The sequence below is a fragment of the Oncorhynchus kisutch genome, linkage group LG22 (assembly GCF_002021735.2).
Source record: "Oncorhynchus kisutch isolate 150728-3 linkage group LG22, Okis_V2, whole genome shotgun sequence".
In the NCBI taxonomy this organism is placed as follows: Eukaryota; Metazoa; Chordata; class Actinopteri; order Salmoniformes; family Salmonidae; genus Oncorhynchus; species Oncorhynchus kisutch.
The window spans coordinates 44,308,709-44,331,637 of record NC_034195.2 but is presented as its reverse complement, the minus strand read 5'-3'; the positions used below and the strand labels follow the sequence as shown (position 1 = coordinate 44,331,637).

The following is a 22,929-nucleotide window of genomic DNA, read 5'->3' as shown; positions in this document are numbered from 1 at the left end:
TGTGGGGTACAGAGATGAGGAAGTCGTTCAAAAATCATGTTAAACACCATTGCACACAAAGTCCATGCAACTAATAACTTACTTGTTAAGCACATTTTTACTCCTGAACTTATTTAGGGGTTGTATACTTATTGGCTCAAGACATTTCAGCTTTTAATGTTTTATTAATTTGCAAAAATGTCTAGAAACCTAATTCCACTTTGACATTATGGGGTATTGTGTGTAGGCCAGTGACACAATCTCAATTTCATAAATGTTAAATTCAGGCTGTAACACAACAAAATGTGGAAAAAGTCAAGTGGTGTGAATACTTTCTGAAGGCACTGTATATGATAAACAGCGTAGCAGCAGCATATATGATGATTGTATGTGAGTGGGTGTGCGTGTGTGTAGAGTCAGTATAAATGTATGTGTATTACGTGCATGAGCAAATTATGAAGTAAGTGTTTGTGTGTGTGTGTGTGTGTGTGTGTGTGTGTGTGTGCGTGTGTGTGTGTGTGTGTGTGTGTGTGTGTGTGTGTGTGTGTGTGTGTGTGTGTGTGTGTGTGTGTGTGTGTGTGTGTGTTAGAGTGTCAGTATGCGTGAGTGTGTATGGCCCTGTGAGTGTGCACAGAGAATAAAAACATAAATAAAGTGAAAGGGTCAACTTAGATAGTCCTTGTAGCCATTTTGTTAGCTATTTAGCAGTCTTATGGCTTGGGGATGGAAGCTGTTCAGGAACCTGTTGGTGTCAGACTTGATGCACCTGTGCCGCTTGCGGAAGCAGAGAGAACAGTCTATGGCTTGGGTGGCTGAAGTCTTTAACAATTTCCGGGGCCTTCCTTTTACACCATCTGGTATAAAGTTCCTGGATGGCCGGGTAGCTCGGCCCCAGTGATGCACCGGACTGTCCGCACCACCCTCACCAAGCAGTGATGCAGCCTTGGCCAGGTCGATGAAGACGGCTGCACAGTACTGTCTTTTATCGATGGCGGTTATGATATCGTTTAGTACCTTGAGCGTGACTGAGGTGCACCCGTGACCGGCTCGGAAGCCGGATTGCACAGCGGAGAAGGTACGGTGGGATTCGAAATGGTTATTAACTTGGCTTTCGAAGACTTTAGATAGGCAGGGCAGGATGGATATAGGTCTGTAATAGTTTGGGTCTAGGGTGTCACCCCCTTTGAAGAGGGGGATGACCGCGGCAGCTTTCCAATCTTTAGGGATCTCGGACGATATGAAAGAGAGGTTGAACAGGTTGGTAATAGGGGTTGCAACAATGGCGGCGGATAGTTTTAGAAAGAGAGGGTCCAGATTGTCTGGTAGAAGCATCGTTGGGCAGATCACGGCTGGGTCTTCATTTGTAATCCGTAATAGACTGTAGCCTCTGCCACATGCTGTGGGCATCAGAGCCTATGTAATATTATTCCACTTTATTACTATATTGTTCTTTTCCTCCTTTGACTCTGTCTCTGTACTTGTTCCTGTCCTCCGCCGTAGCCTCAGGGTTGTCTGTGATAGCTCTGTGTGTGGTAGCCCTGTCCTTTAGTTTAGCTCCATCCTCAGTGTTAATCCAGGGCTTTTGATTGGGGAAGCAGCGAGCCTTCACTGTTGGGATAATGTCACAAATTCATTTCCCAATGAAGCCAGTGACGGAGGTGGCTAGCTCGTCGATGTTTTTGGCATATTCCAATCAAAACATATTCCAATCAGCTCTAGCAAAGCAGTCCTGTAGCACAATCACTGATTCTGGTGACCATTTGTCAATGGAGTGAGTCACAGGTACTTCCTGTTTGAGATTCTGCTTGTAAACATGGAGCAGGAGTACGTAGTCATGATCTGATTTGACGAATAGAACAGCAGCATTATCTGTGTAAGTTTGTGTAAGTTTTGAGTGTGTGTGTTAACCCTAGCTGTCTCCCTGCACAGACCTGCACCTTAGAGACTATCTGCACTTTAGAGATGATTTGCACTAACTACCCAAATATCAAACCCTTACACACAAACGTACACATACTGTAAACACACAAGCACACACACTCAGAACTCTCCCATAAATGTTCCATACACACAAAGAAATTCTTTCTCCAATTTTGGCCACAAATTTGTGAGCATATCTATTTTGCCAAGATAATCCATCCACTTGACAGGTGTGGCATATCAAGAAGCTGATTAAACAGCATGATCATTACACAGGTGCACCTTGTGATGGGTACAATAATAGGCCACTTTAAAATGTCCAGTTTTGTCACACAACACAATGCCACAGATGTCTCAAGTTTTGAGGGAACTTGCAATTAGCATACTGACTGCAGGAATGTCCACCAGAGCTGTTGCCAGATAATTGAATGTTAATTTTTCTACCATAAGCCGCCTCCAATGTCATTTTTGAGAATTTGGCAGTGCGTCCAACAGGCCTCACAATCGCGGACCACGTGTAACCACACCAGCCCAGGACCATCACATCTGGCTTCTTCATAGGCAGGATCTTCTGAGACCAGCCACCCAAACAGCTGATGAAACTGAGGAGTGTTTCTGTCTGTAATAAAGCCCTTTTGTGGTGAAAAACAAATTCTGAATGGCTGGGTGGGCCTTGCTCCCAAATGGGTGGGCCTATGCCCTCCCAGGCCTAATGGACCTAATGAATTTATTTCAATTGACTGATTTCCTTAAATGAACTGAAATTGTTGCATGTTGCCTTTATATTTTTGCTCAGTATATTTATTCTACTGCGTGACGAAGTCCCTACCCACTTTATAGTATATTTGTAAATACATTGTAAATACAGTCTATTATTACTATGCACACCACCTGTAACTTATACGCCAGGAGTCAGGAAGCAGGTGCAGAAGGTCAGTTTAATAATGAAAGGATAAACAAGAACAAACATAAGCAGCGTACTGAACGTGATAGAGAACAATACCACCTAATGACTGATGACAACTTAAATCAAATCACATTTTATTTGTCACATGCGCCGAATACAACAGGTAGACCTTACAGTGAAATGCTTATTTACAAGCCCTTAAACAACAATTAAGTTTTAAGAAAAATAAGTGTTAAGTAAAAAATAAAAGTAAATAATTAAAGAGCAGCAGTAAAATAACAGTAACGAGGCTATATACAGGGGATACCGGTACAGAGTCAATGTGCGGGGGCACAGGTTAGTCGAGGTAATTGAGGTAATATGTACATGTTGGTAGAGTTAAAGTGACTATGCATAGATAATAAACAGGGGTTAAATAAAGGGCTAAATAAAGGCTGAGAAATCAAGTAGAAAATGATGAGCAGGTGTGCATAATGATGGGGAGCAGGTGTGCATAATGATGGGGAGCAGGTGTGCGCAATGATGGTTGCCAGGTGTGCGCAATGTGGGTTGCCAGGACCAGTGGTTAGTAGACTGGTGACTTCGAGGGCCGGAGGGAGGGAGCAGGAGTAAGCGTGACACCACATCTCTTATTGTTATTATTGATTAATGTACTGCATTGTTCTGGGAGATAACACATAAGCATTTCACTGCACAATTTACACAGGCTTTATACAGTGTATGTGACGATTGCAATTTGATTTAATTTGAGTGTGGGTGTGGAGCTGCAGGCTGGATTGTGTTTCTCTGTCTGTCAGAACCTTCTTATTCTAACTTTGTTAGACTGTTAGCCATTCATCACTCCCCCCCCCTCATCTGAGCTCAAATGTTTCTAATCACAGTTCATTATCATGCATCATTCTTTTTATATCATCATAATTATTAAACAATGCAGTCAAAATAACACCAGAGTTCAACTCAGTCACGTTTCAATATCATTTCCATTTATATTATTTTATTAGACCCTCTTTATATTGATATATTATGAGGTCAGGTCAGGTTGCTGTCTGATTATTGAAAATGAACTACACAACCTACTGCTGGGAAGAATATGAGTCGGTTCACAGGTGCTACTTAATTAGCAGGAGGAGATAGTACGTGTATTTTCCTCGTCAAAGCCTTCCTCTCGACGACAAGGCTGTGAGGGGTAAGTACTATGCAAATTTCATTTGAATGAACAAAATAACTGATAAATAGCTTGAATGTATTGTGAGGAAATGATGAAATGGAATTATAACATTTGTGTGCCACAACATAACCTGGTGAACAAATAGTCTAATTCTAATTAAGAATATACATTTTCTAGGCATACAACATATGTTCTTAGTGGCTTGAACCATAGCGTTGGAAATTATATAATGTTTTAGTATGTTTATAACTTTATAAGTGGATTATCAATAGTGACTAATGTGTTATGGGTCAGATGGAATGATTTATGTGCAAATGTATTTGAGGCCGGAGACAAGGTACATACGGGGCCCTGTGTTTGAGACAGAATTGGGAAAGCGGAATGGAATGTGACTGGAGCGAGATCTGTGTGGCTCATAAATGAAGGAAGGGGGTATTAGAGTCTCTGTTTATAGAGTACCACTCCTCTGTGTATAATGATATCAGGGGACAGCTCGTAGGAGAGGAAGGACAGCTAACTGTGCACAATATAGAGACTACCATGAAGTGAAATTGAATGTCACAGATACCCAGATCATGGTGGGAGTAGTAGAAATAGTGTTGTCATTTCAGACACTATTGTCAACTTTCAGGGAAGGGTTTGTCAAAGAAGATACAACGCTTGAAGGATGCTATAGTAACAGCTGGACTGTAGCTTCAATAAGGGGATTTAAAAGTCTGTGTCCTGGGCAGTGTTAACTTTGGTTTTTCATTGTATACATAATTATGCATAGCTTAAGACATTATTAATACTTGTTATGTTATGTTATGTGTTTGTTTTTGCTTTTCAGGTCTTGTGCTGTCACTCTCTTAGGAACCAGAAGGAGGAAATGGAGAAAGTCAAAAGCTCCATCTGAACTGTCATTATCAGTTGTCCGACGAGAGATGGAAATAAGAGTCTGCATAGTGTGATTTATAGATCAGAGGCCATAAGTCCTGGAGGTGTAAATTGACAAATCAACTGTGAATGTCAATTATGTTTTATTTTTTGTTGTTCCTGTTTTATTTTTTATTCATTTATAAGTAATTTCAAAGTTTATGTGATGTTAAACAGTATGGAATTACTATTCAAATAGGGTTGTATTGGGTTGTAATTTGAAATACTTGCTACACCAGAAGTGAATGTTTATATATAGGAGGAAAAAATATGGTGGGGTCAATTAAGGGTGAATATGAGCCATGGCTTGGAGAGTTACTAAGTGAGGGAAAAGGCAATCACGTGGTTGCGTTCACTGACAATGGTGGATTGCTGTGGATTAGTGAGGAATGGGGGCCGAGGTCAGTTCAGGTCACATGAAGGGAGAAGGAACCGTTTCTTTTGTGACACATCACTTAACTTCCTGCCTAGCAACAAAGATGTAATGTTTAGAGAAAATGAGGAGACTGCCTAAAGTGGGGTATAAATACTTGTGCTGGTGGGAACATGTCTTTGTCTGTTCAGCTGTCTGACCCATTGCGTGAAAAAACTTGGTTTGAGCTTTTCCTAGTTGTCCGTTAATTTTTACTCTTTTTTTTTTTTTTAGAACTTAACAGATGTAATTGCCAAACGCAACACCAAATGGCTGCAGGTACCTCCACCATGAAAGGAACATTGATATGAATCAGAATGCCTATTTTATCTATTTTAATCTATGGGCTAGACCAGAGGGAAAAGCAATCACCACAAGAGAAAGAGGGTAGTTGGATTTCAGGGAAAAGCAATCAACACCCAATACAACAACAAGAAATGATGAAGCATGGGGGTAGGTGTAGTGGGTGTATTTCTTACCCAGTATTGTTTTGTTTTAGGAGATATCCAAATCACCCATAGCTGAACGTTTGTTTGTGTGTGAGTGCATGCTTGCTTCCATAGGTATGTCTGTGTATTTGTGTGTGTGTGGACACCTGATTTGTGAAGCTTGACACACCTGCTGAGTGCTATTCTTTGAGTATGCTCCAGAGAGACAGATGTACTCTACATGGCCTCTTGGGAACAGGAAGCCTGCAGTCAGCAGGACGCTCCTCTTCAGAACTCCTGGAGAGTAAACACACACACACCCACACACACACACGTGCCAGTAATGACAACATTTACGCAACAGCTCCTCTAACCACCTCTTCTCTCTGCAGACTCCATCCTCACTGCTTCCGACACCAATCCGTGAAAATACTCACAGTATTCACACTGCCACTCTGTTTGTCGCAAATAAATATTTTTTACCATCTAGGTTGTGTTTAAATTGGATCTCTGGTTTATTAGCATATTTCACCACTACCTTACTGTACACTCTGCTTTTAAAGGCTCTCTACTGTTATAAACCATTTATTTTAAACATTTTGTACAGTCTTTTGCCTCTGGTCATCTCTGGTGTAATTCACTACACTCTTTTTGTAATCTGTATACATGGTGTTATTCATTTGTTACCTATTACGTATTTATTGTGACTAGTCTATTTGTTTTTCTGCTGTTTTCTTGTTGTCATTTCTTTTTAAAAACAGTATGCCGCAAGTAAATGAACTCTAACTCCCCCCTACAGCAGGTTCCCGTGGCAGGGCTGAGGAGGGATGCTCTTGGGGGAGTGCAGTAGTACCAGTAGGTTGCTGGAGGCTCTGTGTGGCAAGAGAAGGGTGGTTGTGTCGGCCATGAAGCTGCCCTGCTCCTTCTACTGTTCCCTCTGGTTCCTCCTGCTCCTGGGGGCCGCGTCCTTACTCCTCCTAGTCCACCTCCAGGGCCTCTCAGACATGCTCCAGCAACAGACCCCAGGTCAGTGTACTAGTCTACAGCGCTTTTCAAAGAGGTGTACACACATCCAGTAACTTGCATGATGAAGACCTTTGAGTTGAAGCGTTGCACAACAACACTGCAGAAGCATTCAACAGTATACTGGTCCCTACCTATCTACTTTTTGTGTTGGTGTGGTAATTGTAGTTTTACTGATGTCAGATAATGTGGGTTGTTTTGTGTTCTTTGTTGTTGTGAATGTCCAATAAATGAAAGCTTCTGGCCAATAAGAATACAGTAGTAGTAATCATGATTGAAAAGCCATTTAAAATGTCATGAGTTTTGAGAGAACCCTTGAGACACCCAGTAAAACTGTCATCTTCAGTAAGCCTATCTGTAAGGAGATCTTTGTATTTGTCTAGAGCTGTACTGTGCTGTACTATACTGCTGTGCTGTACTGTGTCTATAACCTGGTGTGAGTGGATGCTATGATCTCTGTGGCAACAGTGTCTCTACTGATAACAGCTATGAACTGGGAGACAGCAGAGATTTCCAGAGCTGTTATATTCTACTCGTGGTCTGATACAAACCTGTGACATAAAACACAGACACAGAGTGGATATACTGTAACTCTCTGGTATTGAATTTGGCTCAGTGTTGTGCTTTGTGACTTTGCATTTATCCTCTCATTGTTGGGATTTATGTGGAGTAATGAAGAGAATATGTTTTAAAATACGTTCTCTTTTCAATTAGGCTAAACCCGTTCTAGACGTTTTGTATTCAACACTCAGCGTTTTCATTATCGAGGCTGTTGAAATGACACACCTCGTTTGTGGAATAGAAAGAAGGAAAAAAGAGCTGGGCAGAAAAAGCTGAAAAGCAGTTCAGTGGAGAGAACATGTTTTGGAAATGGCCGAGTTAGTAAATTACATTTCACAGATCAATATAGCGGCATAGAATAAGCAACACATCAGAGGCCATGTTTAAATTGCCTCTGTTTGAGAATCATCAGTGAGAAACGCACAGTACCCTGAAATTGGTTTGTAATGCCTTTATTGGAAATTGCTTTTGAAATCCTTCACAGACAAAATACATTAAACAAATGTAGATGTTCAATAATTATATAACCCCATGTAAGGAAATGTATGTAATTGTCAAAGTTAGAGCGCAGTGCGGTTCCACTGTCGGAGTACCGTTGTTGTTATGCTTCTGTTGTTGCCTCATGAAATACTAAAGAAACAAATCAAATTACCCAGACGTAAACAAACTTGGAGACTAAATGTGCTCGTTTGCAAATAAATGATTAGCATGCCACTAGCTGATTTACCTAACGTTAAATAATTACCGCCTGTACCCCTCAGACTGTAAATCCAGTGAGTAAATTCAGCGTCTTTCTAGCACACATAGTTGCATAGTCAAGTTTAACAGATCACCACATCTTTAGTGTTACTTAGAACACTTCTCAATGATCTTGGCAGACCTTCACCTTTACAGTCTTCTGCTGTCTGACTCCTGTGCAGTAAGGAAAGGGGCCAGGGAGTGTCCTACTCATTAAACACATACTGTAATCAGTCCAGTGGCAGTACAGTACGGCCTCACTCTCTCACTCACAGCTGAGTCAACTGTCAATGTGGGCTGCCCAAAATATCATCCCCAAAACATCTGTTTGGCTCCTGTGCCCATATGGTGAGGGTTGAGGGGAGGTAAGGGGTGGCAGAGGAGGGGGGATAAGGGGAGGTGAGGGGAGGAAGAGGAGTGGGGGCTGAGGAGAGGTAAGGGGAGGAAGAGGAGTCTGGGCTAAGGAGAGGTGAGGGGAGGAAGAGGAGTGGGGGCTGAGGAGAGGTAAGGGGAGGAAGAGGAGTCTGGGCTAAGGAGAGGTGAGGGGAGGAAGAGGAGTGGGGCTGAGGAGAGGTATGGGGAGGAAGAGGAGTCTGGGCTAAGGAGAGGTGAGGGGAGGAAGAGGAGTGGGGGCTGAGGAGAGATGAGGGGAGGAAGAGGAGGGGACTAAGGGGAGGTGAGGAAGAGGAGGGGGGCTAAGGGGAGGTGAGGAAGAGGAGGAGGGCTAAGGGGAGGTGAGGAAGAGGAGTGGGGGTTGAGGAGAGGTGAGGTGAGATGACAGTGATGAGACGGTCTAGAGAGGGATCAATACAATATTCAGCAGGTTAACTCATACCTGAGCCTGCCACTCCCTCAGCCTTCATCAGACATTGGCCCTCTTGAAATACCACAGCTAGTGGTTCTACACAGGTATGAGAGCAACTCCACCCTATTAATGCAAACTCAAACCAACAATAATTCAGTTCATTGTCTATCTACCACTATCCTTTATTAATCTATATTGACTTCAAGGTTGGGAGCTAAAAGTATAGTTGTCTCCTCTCAATGATTGTTACAGTGTTACTCTGGTATTACACATGAATTTATCTGATATTTAGGCTTAGGCTACTTGAATAGGTTATAGGACAAGCTTGGATATCCTCTAGCCCCAAACTCTAATTGATTAGCACATCATTGATTGCACTGCTCTCAGGAAGGGAAGAAAGTGCACAATGAGACTACAGAGAGTGATAATAACTCACATGCCGTTTCGGATGATTGTTCCTCTTTAATTTAATCAATGCACATCTCAATTTCAGAGATGCTTGTAAAAACAGCACTGTGCAGTATTTATAATCCAACTGGCATTTTGAAGTACCACTATTTTCTTTTCTCACTTTCACTCTTTCTTTCCCCTCTATTTTCTCCAAAGGAGGCCTACTCAGTATAGTATTTAAAAAAACTGCAACTCACAGCACAAAAATTCTGCTGCTAATTCAAATGAATCTACTAAGCTACTGAAGTGCATCTCTTTCAAATGATCTCTTCATTTTACACTGATAGCTTTTTATTCAATAGCCCTCATCCAGAGCATATGCTATTAATTTATTTTGCTATACATCTCTGAAACACATTGCCAGGCTTTATATATTTTTTGGTTGTCTAATGAGAGACTACCTTGGGTAGCTAACTGGTAGTTACCTTATCAATGGCCCTGAAAAATTTGTGACAGGCTCTTGTTCAGAAATTGGGGTTTTTCAAACAGAAGGTGTGAACAGTGGGTATGGCTGCATTCAGCTGAGGTGAGCCCGAGACAGTAAAGCTCGTTATTAAATCACATCAAAGCTTTCCTGGCTTCTTTTTTTCCTTCTCTTTCTCCCTCTCCCTCCACATCTCCCTCCAAATCTCACTCTCTCCCTCCACATCTCCCTCCACATCTCCCTCCACATCTCCCTCCACATCTCCCTCCACATCTCCCTCCAAATCTCCCTCCACATCTCCCTCCACATCTCCCTCCACATCTCCCTCCAAATCTCACTCCACATCTCACTTTCTCCCTCCACATCTCCCTCCAAATCTCACTCTCTCCCTCCCCATCTCACTCTCCCCCTCCCCATCTCACTCTCTTCCTCCCCATCTCACTCTCTCCCTCCACATCTCCCTCCAAATCTCACTCTCTCCCTCCACATCTCCCTCCACATCTCCCTCCAAATCTCCCTCCACATCTCCCTCCACATCTCCCTCCAAATCTCACTCCACATCTCACTTTCTCCCTCCACATCTCCCTCCAAATCTCACTCTCTCCCTCCCCATCTCACTCTCTCCCTCCCCATCTCACTCTCTCCCTCCACATCTCCCTCCAAATCTCACTCTCTCCCTCCACATCTCCCTCCACATCTCCCTCCAAATCTCCCTCCACATCTCCCTCCACATCTCCCTCCACATCTCCCTCCACATCTCCCTCCAAATCTCACTCCACATCTCACTTTCTCCCTCCACATCTCCCTCCAAATCTCACTCTCTCCCTCCAAATCTCACTCTCTCCCTCCAAATCTCACTCTCTCCCTCCAAATCTCACTCCACATCTCACTCTCTCTCTCCACATCTCACTCTCTCCCTCCACATTTCCCTCCCCATCTCACTCTCTCCCTCCCCATCTCACTCTCTCTCTCCCTCCCCATCTCACTCTCTCCCTCCCCATCTCACTCTCTCCCTCCCCATCTCACTCCCCATCTCACTATCTCCCTCCACATCTCCCTCCACATCTCACTCTCCCTCCACATTTCCCTCCCCATCTCACTCTCTCCCTCCCCATCTCACTCTCTCCCTCCCCATCTCACTCTCTCCCTCCCCATCTCACTCTCTCCCTCCCCATCTCACTCCCCATCTCACTATCTCCCTCCACATCTCCCTCCACATCTCACTCTCCCTCCACATTTCCCTCCCCATCTCACTCTCTCCCTCCCCATCTCACTCTCTCCCTCCCCATCTCACTCCACATTTCCCTCCCCATCTCACTCTCTCCCTCCCCATCTCACTCTCTCCCTCCCCATCTCACTCTCTCCCTCCCCATCTCACTCTCTCCCTCCCCATCTCACTCTCTCCCTCCACATCTCCCTCCCCATCTCCCTCCCCATCTCACTCTCTCCCTCCCCATCTCACTCTCTCCCTGCACATCACTATGTCCATTTCTCTCTTTCCCTCCCTCTATTCTCCCTGTGCAACAAATTGAATTCTCTCCCTGAAGTGACCTAATGCAATTTGAAAGTTTAACTATGGGTGTGTGAGACGTGTGATGTGTGTCCTATTTGAGTCAAAACAAAAAACATGTCACAGCAAGCTAAACCCTAATTTGAAAGGCAAGATTTAATGAATGTTCATCGGGGGTGGTCCAACAGCAGCCTACCCAATACATTTTCATTGGCAGCCACCCTGCTCTTCAAGATAAGAACATTGAAATGCATATTTATTCTAGTCTGTTTGAATATCTTTAGTGACATTCCCATTATTTTCTTTTGCCATTGTTATGCCGTTCTCGGGATAAGCCGTGGGTTTACATCCAGGGTATCAATTGTCAATTCTGCTGCTGTGTCTTGAGCAAATGCAAACTCTCTCACATTGACAAGACATGTGAGCATTTCTATGCCTGTCCGCCTGTTAGAAAATGTCTCTGTAACAATACGTTGAGAATAAACTCAGTTTTGTTTAGAACTAAACCCACCTCGATCCAGGGATTTGTGAGCCCACACAATGGAGGTAGTCTTTTCAATCCACACAGTTCAAGATTGAGGCTAATGGTTGCTTGGCAGTAACCATTCCACACAGGGATTCAAAAGGGTTCTTCGACTGCCTACAGACTTTATCTCCCTGCTTGGCCACCACCCTCAGATGACCATTCCGCTACCCAAGAAAAGCAAAGGACCCTTTACAGGCTCAAACAGCTGGCCTGTCACCAACCCTTATTACACTTTTGGAAAAAAGTGTGTTTGACAAAGTACAATGCTATTTCACAGTAAACAAATTAACAGATATTCAGTACGCATATAGGGAAGGGCATTCAACATGTCCGGCACTTACACAAATGACTGATGATTGGCTGAGAGCAACTGATAATGTTAAGATTGTGGTTCACTTGCCTCATGAGGTTAGGCCAAAACAAAGTGTGTATAGTCGGACACTTTGTTTTTTCGATACTGTGTCATGACCTGTTTTTGCAAGGAGATCTCATTAAAAGAAATGGACAAACAGACAGTGAGGGAGTGTTGTATGGAATGGGCCTGTTGCACCAGGTTAGCAAGGTCATGACTCGGTGTGCTGCCTTTCTGGAGGCACCGTAGGGAGGACACTCAACAGCCCCGGGGAACACAGACAGCAGTGACTTACTGCCTGCCTGGCTACTGTGACTAGTGGCTGTACACTCTTAGCATAAAAGGTGCCATCTAGAACCTAAAAGGGTTCTTTGGCTGTCCCCATAGGAGAACCCTTTGAAGAACCCTTTGGTTCCAATTAGAACTGTTTTTGTAAAACTTCTGACCCACTGGGAATGTGATGAAATAAATAAAAGCTGAAACAAATCATTCTCCCTACTACTATTCGACATTTCACATTCTTAAAATAATGTCAAGCAAAGAGGCACTGAGTTTGAAGGTAAGCCTTGAAATACATTCACAGGTAGACCTCCAATTTACGCAAATTATGTCAATTTGCCTGTCAGAAGCTTCTAAAGCCAGGACATCATTTTCTGGAATTTTCCAAGCTATTTAAAGGCACAGTCAACTTGGTGCATGTAAACTTCTGACCCACTGGAATTGTGATACAGTGAATTATAAGTGAAATAATCTGTCTGTAAACAATTGTTCAACAGATGAGCAGCAGGTGTTTCTAATCAGGGTTGCCACTCATCTGCCAATCAGGGATGTTGCTTTTCTGGTCTACCTGTATAGAAATTAGTCACAAAGAATTATAAGGTATGGGAGCGGGCAAGACGGGCAACTCACAAATCAACCGCCAAGGCGTCTGCTCACCTGAACTGGGGGGCCCTTCCTTGTTTGGGTAACTGATTAACAACTTTTTTTATTTTTATAAACTGCATACTAAATAAATGTGACTGGTCAATTGTGTGAGTTGGGGGCTGGGCCCAAGCCCGTAGGGGTCCCAAGATGCAAAACAAATTAAATTAGAAATAATGTAATTTTTGTATTATTATAATTTTTATCCAACCACGGGAGCCCGCTCTCAATGTTCAAAATACACCAGAGAGCATAATTAAGCCACAGAGGATCAATAGATTATAAAAATAACTGGAGTAAGTTTTATCACAAGCACATACAAGTACTGTATCTGCCAAAATGAAGGAAACACCAACATAAAGTGTCTTAAAAGGGTGCTCTGCCACCACAAGCTGCCAGAACAGCTTCCTTGATATAGATTCTGCAAGTGGACCTAAACCATGTCAGGAAAATGCACTCCATACTGTAAGGTTCTGCTTTTCTTTTCTTAGTCAACCTTGTGTTCTTTTTCTTTGTATTCTTGACCGTAGCCCTGTTTCTTTGTGTTCTGGAACGTAGCCCTGTCTTTAATTTTTGTTCATTGATTTCACCTGTGTTCGTTTCTCACCTGGTCTCATCAGCTCCCTATTTAGTTCAGTTCTTTCTGTTTGTATGGTTGTGAGGTATTGTTTGTTTTTGACTACCTACCTGTGTTTGTCCATTGCCTGCGACCACGGTTCCTGCCGTCTGTGAAGGCTTAATAGACATCTGCTGCGCTCTGCGCATGGACCTACAACTTTTCTCCCTGAATATTCATTACAGAATACCTCAACTAAATACAGAATGGATTCAGCGGAGCTACAGCGGTGCCTAACCCAGCAAGAGGAGCATATGGAGGAAATCTGCCATCTTCTCCGCCAGCCTATCCCTACTCCTCCGATGCCAGGAATCATAACCCATAGCCCCCCTTCGTTCATACCCATGCCTGGAAAATATGACGTTTCGCCTGGGAAATGTCTGGGATTTCTGATACAATGCAGCAAATATGCTGCTGGAAGTGGTGTTGGAAGGCCAGTGGGAGGCACTCTTTCCTCTGGTCTAAAAATTATCCCAATGCCCCAGCGATTGGGGACACTGCCCTGTGTAGGGTGCCGTCTTTCGCATGGGATGTTAAACGGATGTCCTAACTCTCTGAGGTCATTAAAGATCCCATGGTACTTATCGTAAGAGTAGGGGTGTTAACCTCGGTGTCCTGGCTAAATTCCCAATCTGGCCCTCAAACCATCATGGTCACCTAATAATCCCCAGTTTACAATTGGCTCATTAATCCCCCTCCTCTCCCCTGTAACTATTCCCCAGGTTGTTGCTGTAAATGAGAACGTGTTCTCAGTCAACTTACCTGGTAAAATAACGGAGAAATAAAAATACAGTCAACACAACCCCACGAACTTCGCCACCGACAAGAACAGGGTGGATTTTGTTGTCTTTACTCACAGGCAAAATCCTGGATTGGGTCACCGCCATATGGACTGCCAGCAGCACAGAACTCAGATCCGAGACCCATTTCCACACCCTCTTCAAAGTGGTATTCGATCAGTCTCCTTTCGGTAGTCCTAGAGGAGACCTCCTCATAGAACTTCAACAAAGATGCAATTCAGCTGCCGACTATGCCCTCGCGTTCCGCACCATGGCTGCAGGGAGTGGATGGAGTGAGGCTGCCGACTATGCCCTCGCGTTCCGCACCATGGCTGCAGGGAGTGGATGGAGTGAGGCTGCCGACTATGCCCTCGCGTTCCGCACCATGGCTGCAGGGAGTGGATGGAATGAGGCTGCCGACTATGCCCTCGCGTTCCGCACCATGGCTGCAGGGAGTGGATGGAGTGAGGCTGCCGACTATGCCCTCGCGTTCCGCACCATGGCTACAGGGAGTGGATGGAATGAGGCTGCCGACTATGCCCTCGCAGTCCGCACCATGGCTACAGGGAGTGGATGGAATGAGGCTGCCGACTATGCCCTCGCAGTCCGCACCATGGCTGCAGGGAGTGGATGGAATGAGGCTGCCGACTATGCCCTCGCGTTCCGCACCATGGCTGCAGGGAGTGGATGGAATGAGGCTGCCGACTATGCCCTCGCAGTCCGCACCATGACTACAGGGAGTGGATGGAGTGAGGCTGCCGACTATGCCCTCGCGTTCCGCACCATGGCTACAGGGAGTGGATGGAGTGAGGCTGCCGACTATGCCCTCGCGTTCCGCACCATGGCTGCAGGGAGTAGATGGAGTGAGGCTGCCGACTATGCCCTCGCGTTCCGCACCATGGCTACAGGGAGTAGATGGAGTGAGGCTGCCGACTATGCCCTCGCGTTCCGCACCATGGCTGCAGGGAGTAGATGGAGTGAGGCTGCCGACTATGCCCTCGCGTTCCGCACCAAGGCTACAGGGAGTGGATGGAATGAGGCTGCCGACTATGCCCTCGCGTTCCGCACCATGGCTGCAGGGAGTGGATGGAGTGAGGCTGCCGACTATGCCCTCGCAGTCCGCACCATGGCTGCAGGGAGTGGATGGAATGAGGCTGCCGACTATGCCCTCGCAGTCCGCACCATGGCTGCAGGGAGTAGATGGAGTGAGGCTGCTTTACTTACCGTCTACTGAAGAGGACTCAACAGGGAACTACAGGTGGAGCTGGCCTGTAGAGGTGACCTTCAGGATTTAAATCAATACATTCTTATGTCCATCTCCATTGACCACCTCATCGCCGACCGCTGAAGAACTCTGCCACCCAGGAACCCGACACCTTCTCTTTTCATGATTCCGTCATCCCGTCCGAGTCTTCCAGAGCCCATGCAGTTGGGCCAAGCTCCTCTCCCGTGTATCGAACATCAAGCGGATCCAAGGAAGGCTCTGCCTATACTGTGGTGGGAAAGATCATCTACTCAGCCATTGCCCTGTTCGCCCCCCTCGGAGAGATGAGAAGGGTCCCTCCGCTGCCATGCAGGTAGGTGTGTCCTTATTTCTAAATATCTCCCAGAAGCAATTCTCCATCCCAGTATTGATAACCTTGAAGCGGGTTACCAAGTACGTAGAAGGCTTGATAGATTTGTGAACAGCAGGTCATTTTATAAGATCACCAGCTAGTACAAGAGTTTGACATTGATCTGACAGCTGTCATCCCTCCCTTAAGGATTAACACCCTGGACAGGCAGCCATTGGGCACAGGCTTCATTACGCACCTGACACTGAGTGTTATCCTCCAGATTGGAGTCTTTCACACCAACACCATTCAACTCATGGAACTCTCATCCCCCAAACGACCCTGCCATCTCGTGGAAACAAGGTGAACTACTGTCCTGGTCTTCTACCTGCTTCTCCAGTTGTCTCAGCCTACCCTGCAGAGCCACAACCATTGAGGACTCTCTGCAGTGCCACCCACCATACCATCTGAATTCCCCCAGAACAGCAATGTCTTCAGCAAAATCAAGGCCTCCACTCTGCCACCACATCGCCCAGGAGACTGTGCTGTTGACTTACTCCCTGGAATGTCCCCACAGACGGGCCGTGTTTACCCCCTATCTATCCCGGAAAATGAGGCAATGGAGAACTACATTGATGAATCACTCAAAAGGTTTCATCCATTCTTCTTCCCCTGCTGCGTCCAGCTTCTTCTTCGTTGGAAAAAAGAACAGTGGTGTCCGTCCATGTATTGATTATCGTTCCCTGAATGACGTCACGGTCAAGAACTATTTCCCTCTGATCCAGTGACCCTTGAACAAGTGGGCCCAGCCAACATCTATCCTATACTAAACTCAACCTGTGGAGTGCATATAACCTTGTCTGCATACGTGAAGGCGACGAATGGAAGACGGCCTTTATCACCGCTCGAGGGCAATACGAATACCTGGTGATGCCTTACGAGCGCCCCCCGCCGTCTTCCAATCCTTTATGAATGAGGTTTTCTAGGATATGATCAACCGCTTTCTCATCGTCTACATTGATGACATCTTGATTTACTCCTACTCCCTGAATGAACACATACAGCATGTGCAAAAGCTTCCTCAACGGCTCCTTGACATAACATTTATGTGAAGACTGAAAAGAGCGCCTTCCATGTAACCTCGGTAAACCTCCTCGGTTTCGTACGGACACCTGGAGAGGTCAGCATGGATGAGAACAAAGTCACTGCCGTGAGTAACTGGCCCAAACCCACCACCGTTAAGGAACTCCAAGGTTTCAATTGGTTCTCCAACTACTATCGCCGGTTCATTCAGAACTTTAGTTCTACTGCCGCCCCCCTCACTGCCCTTACCAGTCAAAAGACCCGGACCCTTCAATGGACTGATACCGTCCTGACTGTGTTCCACAACTTGAAATGCCTCTTCACCTCAGCTCCTGTCCTTCGCCAACCTGATCAGACCCTTCCTTTCACCCCTGGAGGTGAATGCCTCCAAAGTAGGAGTAGAAGCCATACTCTCTCAGCAGGTGGGAACCCCTCCCACATCACATCCCTGTGCCTTCTTCTCCAGGAAGTTATCCCCCACTGAGAGGATTTACGATGTGGGGCACAGAACTCCTCGCCATCAAGCTGGCCTTTGAGGAGTGGCGCCACTGGTTGAAGGGCACATAACATCCCTTTCTTGTCCTAACAGAACATCGTAATCTGGACTATATCAGAGGGGCCAAGAGGTTAAACTCCAGACAAGCCCACTGGGCTCTCTTCACATGCTTCCATTTTCATGTTACTTACATCCCTGGAAAGAATTGTAAAAGCTGATGCTCTCTCCCGCCAGTTTGACCTTCCGACCAGTAACTCAGACCCTACACCCATCCTTCCTCTTGCATTATGGGACCAGTACAGTGGGAGGTTCACTCTGCCATACAAGAAGCCCAAACCTCAGACCCGGCTCCTTCTGAGACACCAGCTGGGAAGAGTTACTTACCAGCAGCTGTTAGACCCCAACTGATACAATGGTGTCACACGTCCTTGGGGTCAGGACATCTGGGCATTACACGAACCACCGAACTTCTGGTGGTCCCCACTGGCATCTGACGTAAGGGATTACATACTCTCCTGTCCAGTCTGCGCCCAAACCAAAAGCCCTTGTCATCTCCCTTCGGGAAGCTTCAGCCTTTGCCAAACCCTCACAGACCCTGGTCCCACATAGCCGTTGACTTCATCACAGACCTTCCTGAATCCTCTGGTAACACCACTATCCTTGTCATAGTAGGCCATTTTTCAAATGTGTGTCTGGTTCCTCTTTCTCATCAAACTTAATGCATGGAATTCGTGGAGTGTATGTTCCAGCAGGTTTTCCTTATGTATGGGATTCCTACTAACACCTACTAATTCAAGGATTTTTCTTTATTTGTACTATTTTCTACATTGTAGAATAATAGTGAAGACATCCACTATGAAATGACACATGGAATCATGTAGTAACCAAAAAAGTGTTAAACAAATCCAAATAGATTTTAGATTCTTCAAAGTAGTCACCCTTTACCTTGATGACAGCTTTGCACACTCTTGGCATTCTTTCAACCAGCTTCATGGGGTAGACACCTGGAATGCATTTCAATTAACAGGTGTGCTTGTTAAGTTAATTTGTGGAGTTTCCTTCCTTCTTAATGTGTTTGTTTAACACTTTTTTGTTTACTACATGATTCCATATGTGTTATTTCATAGTTTATGTCTTCACTATTATTCTGAAATGTAGAAAATAGTAAAAATAAAGAAACCCTGGAATGAGTAGGTATGTCCAAAGCTTTGACTGTTACCGTATGTCATATCACAAACTAGTTTAAAATTATAAAAAATTAAAAATAAAAATGAACTTAGTTTCAAGTAGACTGTGTCAGGGGTGTGTTGACAACCCAGTCTGGGTGGGAGATTATACAATTCCTTCAACATATTTCACATCAGTCATTAATTCAATCATTTAGACATTCAGAAAATCTCCAGGCAGACTGGAAGAGTTGGCATAGTTTACATCAAAATGTCAGTTTGATGTCTCTGTTGACATGCTGCTCTAGTCTAGGGAAAGATGCATATACATGCTACTTCCCTTATGCTGCTTTTATTCCAGACAAGTTTGATCATGACATCTGATCCAGACTACTTATTAGCGACACAGCGTTAGCAGCAATGTCTGGGACAAGCCACCCACAGAGAGAGAATAGAACATCAGGATGCCAGTGGGCAAATAGTCTCCACCACTCCCCTCCCCCCTTTTAACTACATGAAATACAAGGGAGAGTGGCAGTTGCACAAAGAGAAAGGAGAGGTGACAATAAAATGTCCCAAACATAGTTAAACTGAACAGCAATGACAGAGAAAGAGATGTTTTTATTAACACTCCCTATCCGTTTTGCAGAAGAGACACAGATCACAGAACTAAATCCTATTCCCAGCTCACATAGGTGCAACACCTAACTTCTACTTAAATCACATTTTTACTTAGTCATCCATTGACATCAATGACATCATTTCAGACAATTTTTGTGACCTTAGAACTCAGGTTCGCTTAATTTTTTGTGTAGTGTGAACACTCCAAAAGAACTCAAACCCTCAATAGAGCCCCCAAAGCGACCCGAACTGAGACCATCTTGAGAGGTGGTCTGAGTTCGGTTTGCTTGAATTCCGCGGTCCGGTTCCCTTTAAGGCAATGTGAACGCAAAGCTCCCCAGGTTCGCTTGTCATTATTCCCACACCACAGACTAGACTACTGCAACACCATTTCCCCTGCCATAAACCCTCACACTAGACTACTGCCTCACTGTTTCCCCTGCCATAAACCCTCACATTGGTGCCACAAAAGAGAGACGATGATGTGCAGGTTCGTGGGAAAAAATGTTTGCTGTTTTTGGATATTGATTGGTGATTTTCAAGGACGCACAGAAACTCCATAATGTGTGGTTTTTAGTTCAGATTATTTCAATCAATTTTTCAATCAAATGTATTTATATAGCCCTTCTTACTTCAGCTGATATTCAAAGGTTCATAGATGACCAGCAGGGTCAAATAATAATAATCACAGTGGTTGTCGAAGGTGCAACAGGTCAGCACCTCAGGAGTAAATGTCAGTTGGCTTTTCATAGCCAATCATTCAGAGTATCTCTACCGCTCCTGCTGTGTCTAGAGAGTTGAAAACAGCAAGTCTGGGACAAGATAGCACGTCCAGTGAACAGGTCAGGGTTCTATAGCCTCAGGCAGAACAGTTGAAACTGGAGCAGCAGCACGGACAGGTGGACTGGGGACAGCAAGGAGTCATCAGGCCAGATAGTCCTGAGGCATGGTCCTAGGGCTCAGGTCCTCTGAGAGAAAGAAAAAAAGAGAGAAAGAAAAATAGAAAAAGATTTAGAGAGAGCATACTTAAATTCACACAGGACACCGGATAAGACAGGAGAAATACTCCAGATATAACAGACTGAACCTAGCCCCCCGACACAAACTACTGCAGCATAAATACTGGAGCCTGAGACAGGAGGGGTCGGGAGACACCGTTTGTTTGCAATAAGTGACCTATATGCTAAGAGAGAGTCATGAGCGGTTTATTGATTGTGGGGTTCGAAAAGTGTGAGAAGACAATATACAGTGCCTTCAGAAAGTGTTCAGACCCCTTGACTTTTTCCACATTTTGTTATGATACAGCCTAATTCTAAATTGGATTACATTTTTTTTTAAATCGTCAGCAATCTACACACAATAGCCCTAATGACAAAGCGGGAAAATGTTTTTTAGACATTTTTACAAATGTATTGAAAATAAAAAAAACTAATTCCTTATTTACGTAAGTATTCAGAACCTTTGTTATGAGACTCAAAATTGAGCTCAATTTTAGAATAATGCTGTAACCTAACAAAATCAAGAGGTCTGAATACTTTCCGAAGGCACTGTATTTGGTGAGAATCACAACATAGGGTACAAAATTGATTCTAGCTCTTAAAGGGGGAGTAGCCTACCTTGGGTGTACAATTTTAAATTACAGCATCATATATTCTGCAGTTATTCTATTGCTATTTATTCTGTTACCAATCAAATGTACATGTTAATAGTATCTTCTGACTACAATGACTATTTGTCATGGTTTAACTAAACACAATATTTTAGCTTTGTAAAAACCCAGAGCGCATGTTAGAAAAAGACCTTCGTTCCTTTCTAAACATAGCAATGTGAATACAAAGAGGACTTGGTCCACAGAATAAGTGAACTGGCAAAAGAGTTGAGTCCTCGTTCAAAGTCGAGTTCTTTTGCTCTTTTTTTTTTAACCACAGAGTTCACTTTAAAGAGGACTGAGAATGGTTATTTTCAAGAGGACTATATCATAAATCCAACTTCAGTGGAAGTTAATACATTATAGATCATCTTGGAGACAGCCTTAGCCAAGCTGAATGGATAGAGTGTAAAAGGACCATGTCAACAGGGGAGGATTGGCTCAGATTGGTTCAGGGTCATGGAGGAAAGCCAGTCGTCCTCAGCTCCAAATGACGGGTTCAGTCACAGTTCAGGAGGTAACGGTCAGGGCGCTCATCCCGCTGAAGCATGCCCCGCTACTGAACATCAAATAACGTCTGCGTCCTAAATGATAACCTATTCCCTATGTAGAGCACTTCTTTTGATCAGGGCCCATAGAGCTCTGGAGAGAGATAGATAGATAGATAGATAGATAGATAGATAGATAGATAGATAGATAGATAGATAGATAGATAGATAGATAGATAGATAATAGGGTGCCATTTGGGATGCACACAAAAGGTTCCATCCTCATAGTCTGACTGCTGAGTCAGAAAGACATGACTGGGCCACAGCAGAGGTGCTATCCAAGGAATCTCTTCCCCTTTACCGTCAGGCAGGCCATTCTTCACTCTACACTACAGAGAGGAAACTATGTGCGTCAACTAAAGCAACGATTTCTCTGCCAAATTGTCATAATAATAATTTGTTTAATGTGGTGCGCTGCACAGTACAGTAAAACAAAATGTGCATCTATGCAAAAAATAATATGTATATTTTTCTGCATATGTAAGAATATCCTCTTGAGCTGTCGGTATCCCCCTGTCTAGTGCTACTTTTTTTTAAAGAAATGAAATATACTTCTCTGCATCTCTGCTAAAATCGGGGTAAAAGATTCAAAGGAATGTAAGTCTTATTCAGACAGTACATTTAGTTACTGCTTGCTTTTTAGAACAGGACAAATCTGAAGGGGCACATGTGCACACTTTGGGCATGATAACAATCATCTAGATTTGGCAGACTACCTACACTATCTTACAGATACAGTATCATGGTGTATTGTGCAGGACTGTTAATTACAGCCAGCCTACTATACATATGGCATGCAACAACAGTAAGGAGCCATTTCTGCTGAACTTTTCACTGCTTCATGTTTTTTGTGTACTTCTGAAAAAGATGAGACACTGCACCATATGGAGAGAGAAACTGCAGTCATCGTGCAGTCATCGTACAGTCATCGTACAGTCATCGTGCAGTCATCGTGCAGTCATCGTACAGTCATCGTACAGTCATCGTGCAGTCATCGTACAGTCATCGTGCAGTCATCGTACAGTCATCGTGCAGTCATCGTACAGTCATCGTAAAGTCATCGTACAGTCATCGTGCAGTCATCGTGCAGTCATCGTACAGTCATCGTGCAGTCATCGTGCAGTCATCGTACAGTCAGCGTCTCAGGAAGCGTGTTGCACATCAATGGTTCATTAGCACTGGATTCTCTAAAAGACACATACCGGATTCCTCTCAGGAGTGTCATGAGAATCTTGGGTTGTACGGGAAATGTGTCTGGTGTGGTGTGCACACTTGTTTGGGGGAGATGACGGCCAAAGCTGGGCCAATTGCACGCCACCCTATGGGACTCCCAATCACAGCCGGTTGTGATACAGCCTGGATTCAAAACGAGGGTGTCTG

At 44.4% G+C, this 22,929-nt stretch overlaps 1 protein-coding gene across 1 annotated transcript in view; it reads left to right on the top strand.

The window, feature by feature from the left end:
* Positions 1–22,929, top strand: part of LOC109867020 (carbohydrate sulfotransferase 8) — a 104,236-nt gene that overhangs the window by 14,236 nt on the left and 67,071 nt on the right. The window contains exon 2 of the mRNA XM_020455935.2: positions 6,529–6,755. Within this exon, the coding sequence (XP_020311524.2) occupies positions 6,557–6,755 (199 nt within the window). The 5' untranslated portion in view covers positions 6,529–6,556. The remainder of the gene's footprint in view (positions 1–6,528; positions 6,756–22,929) is intronic.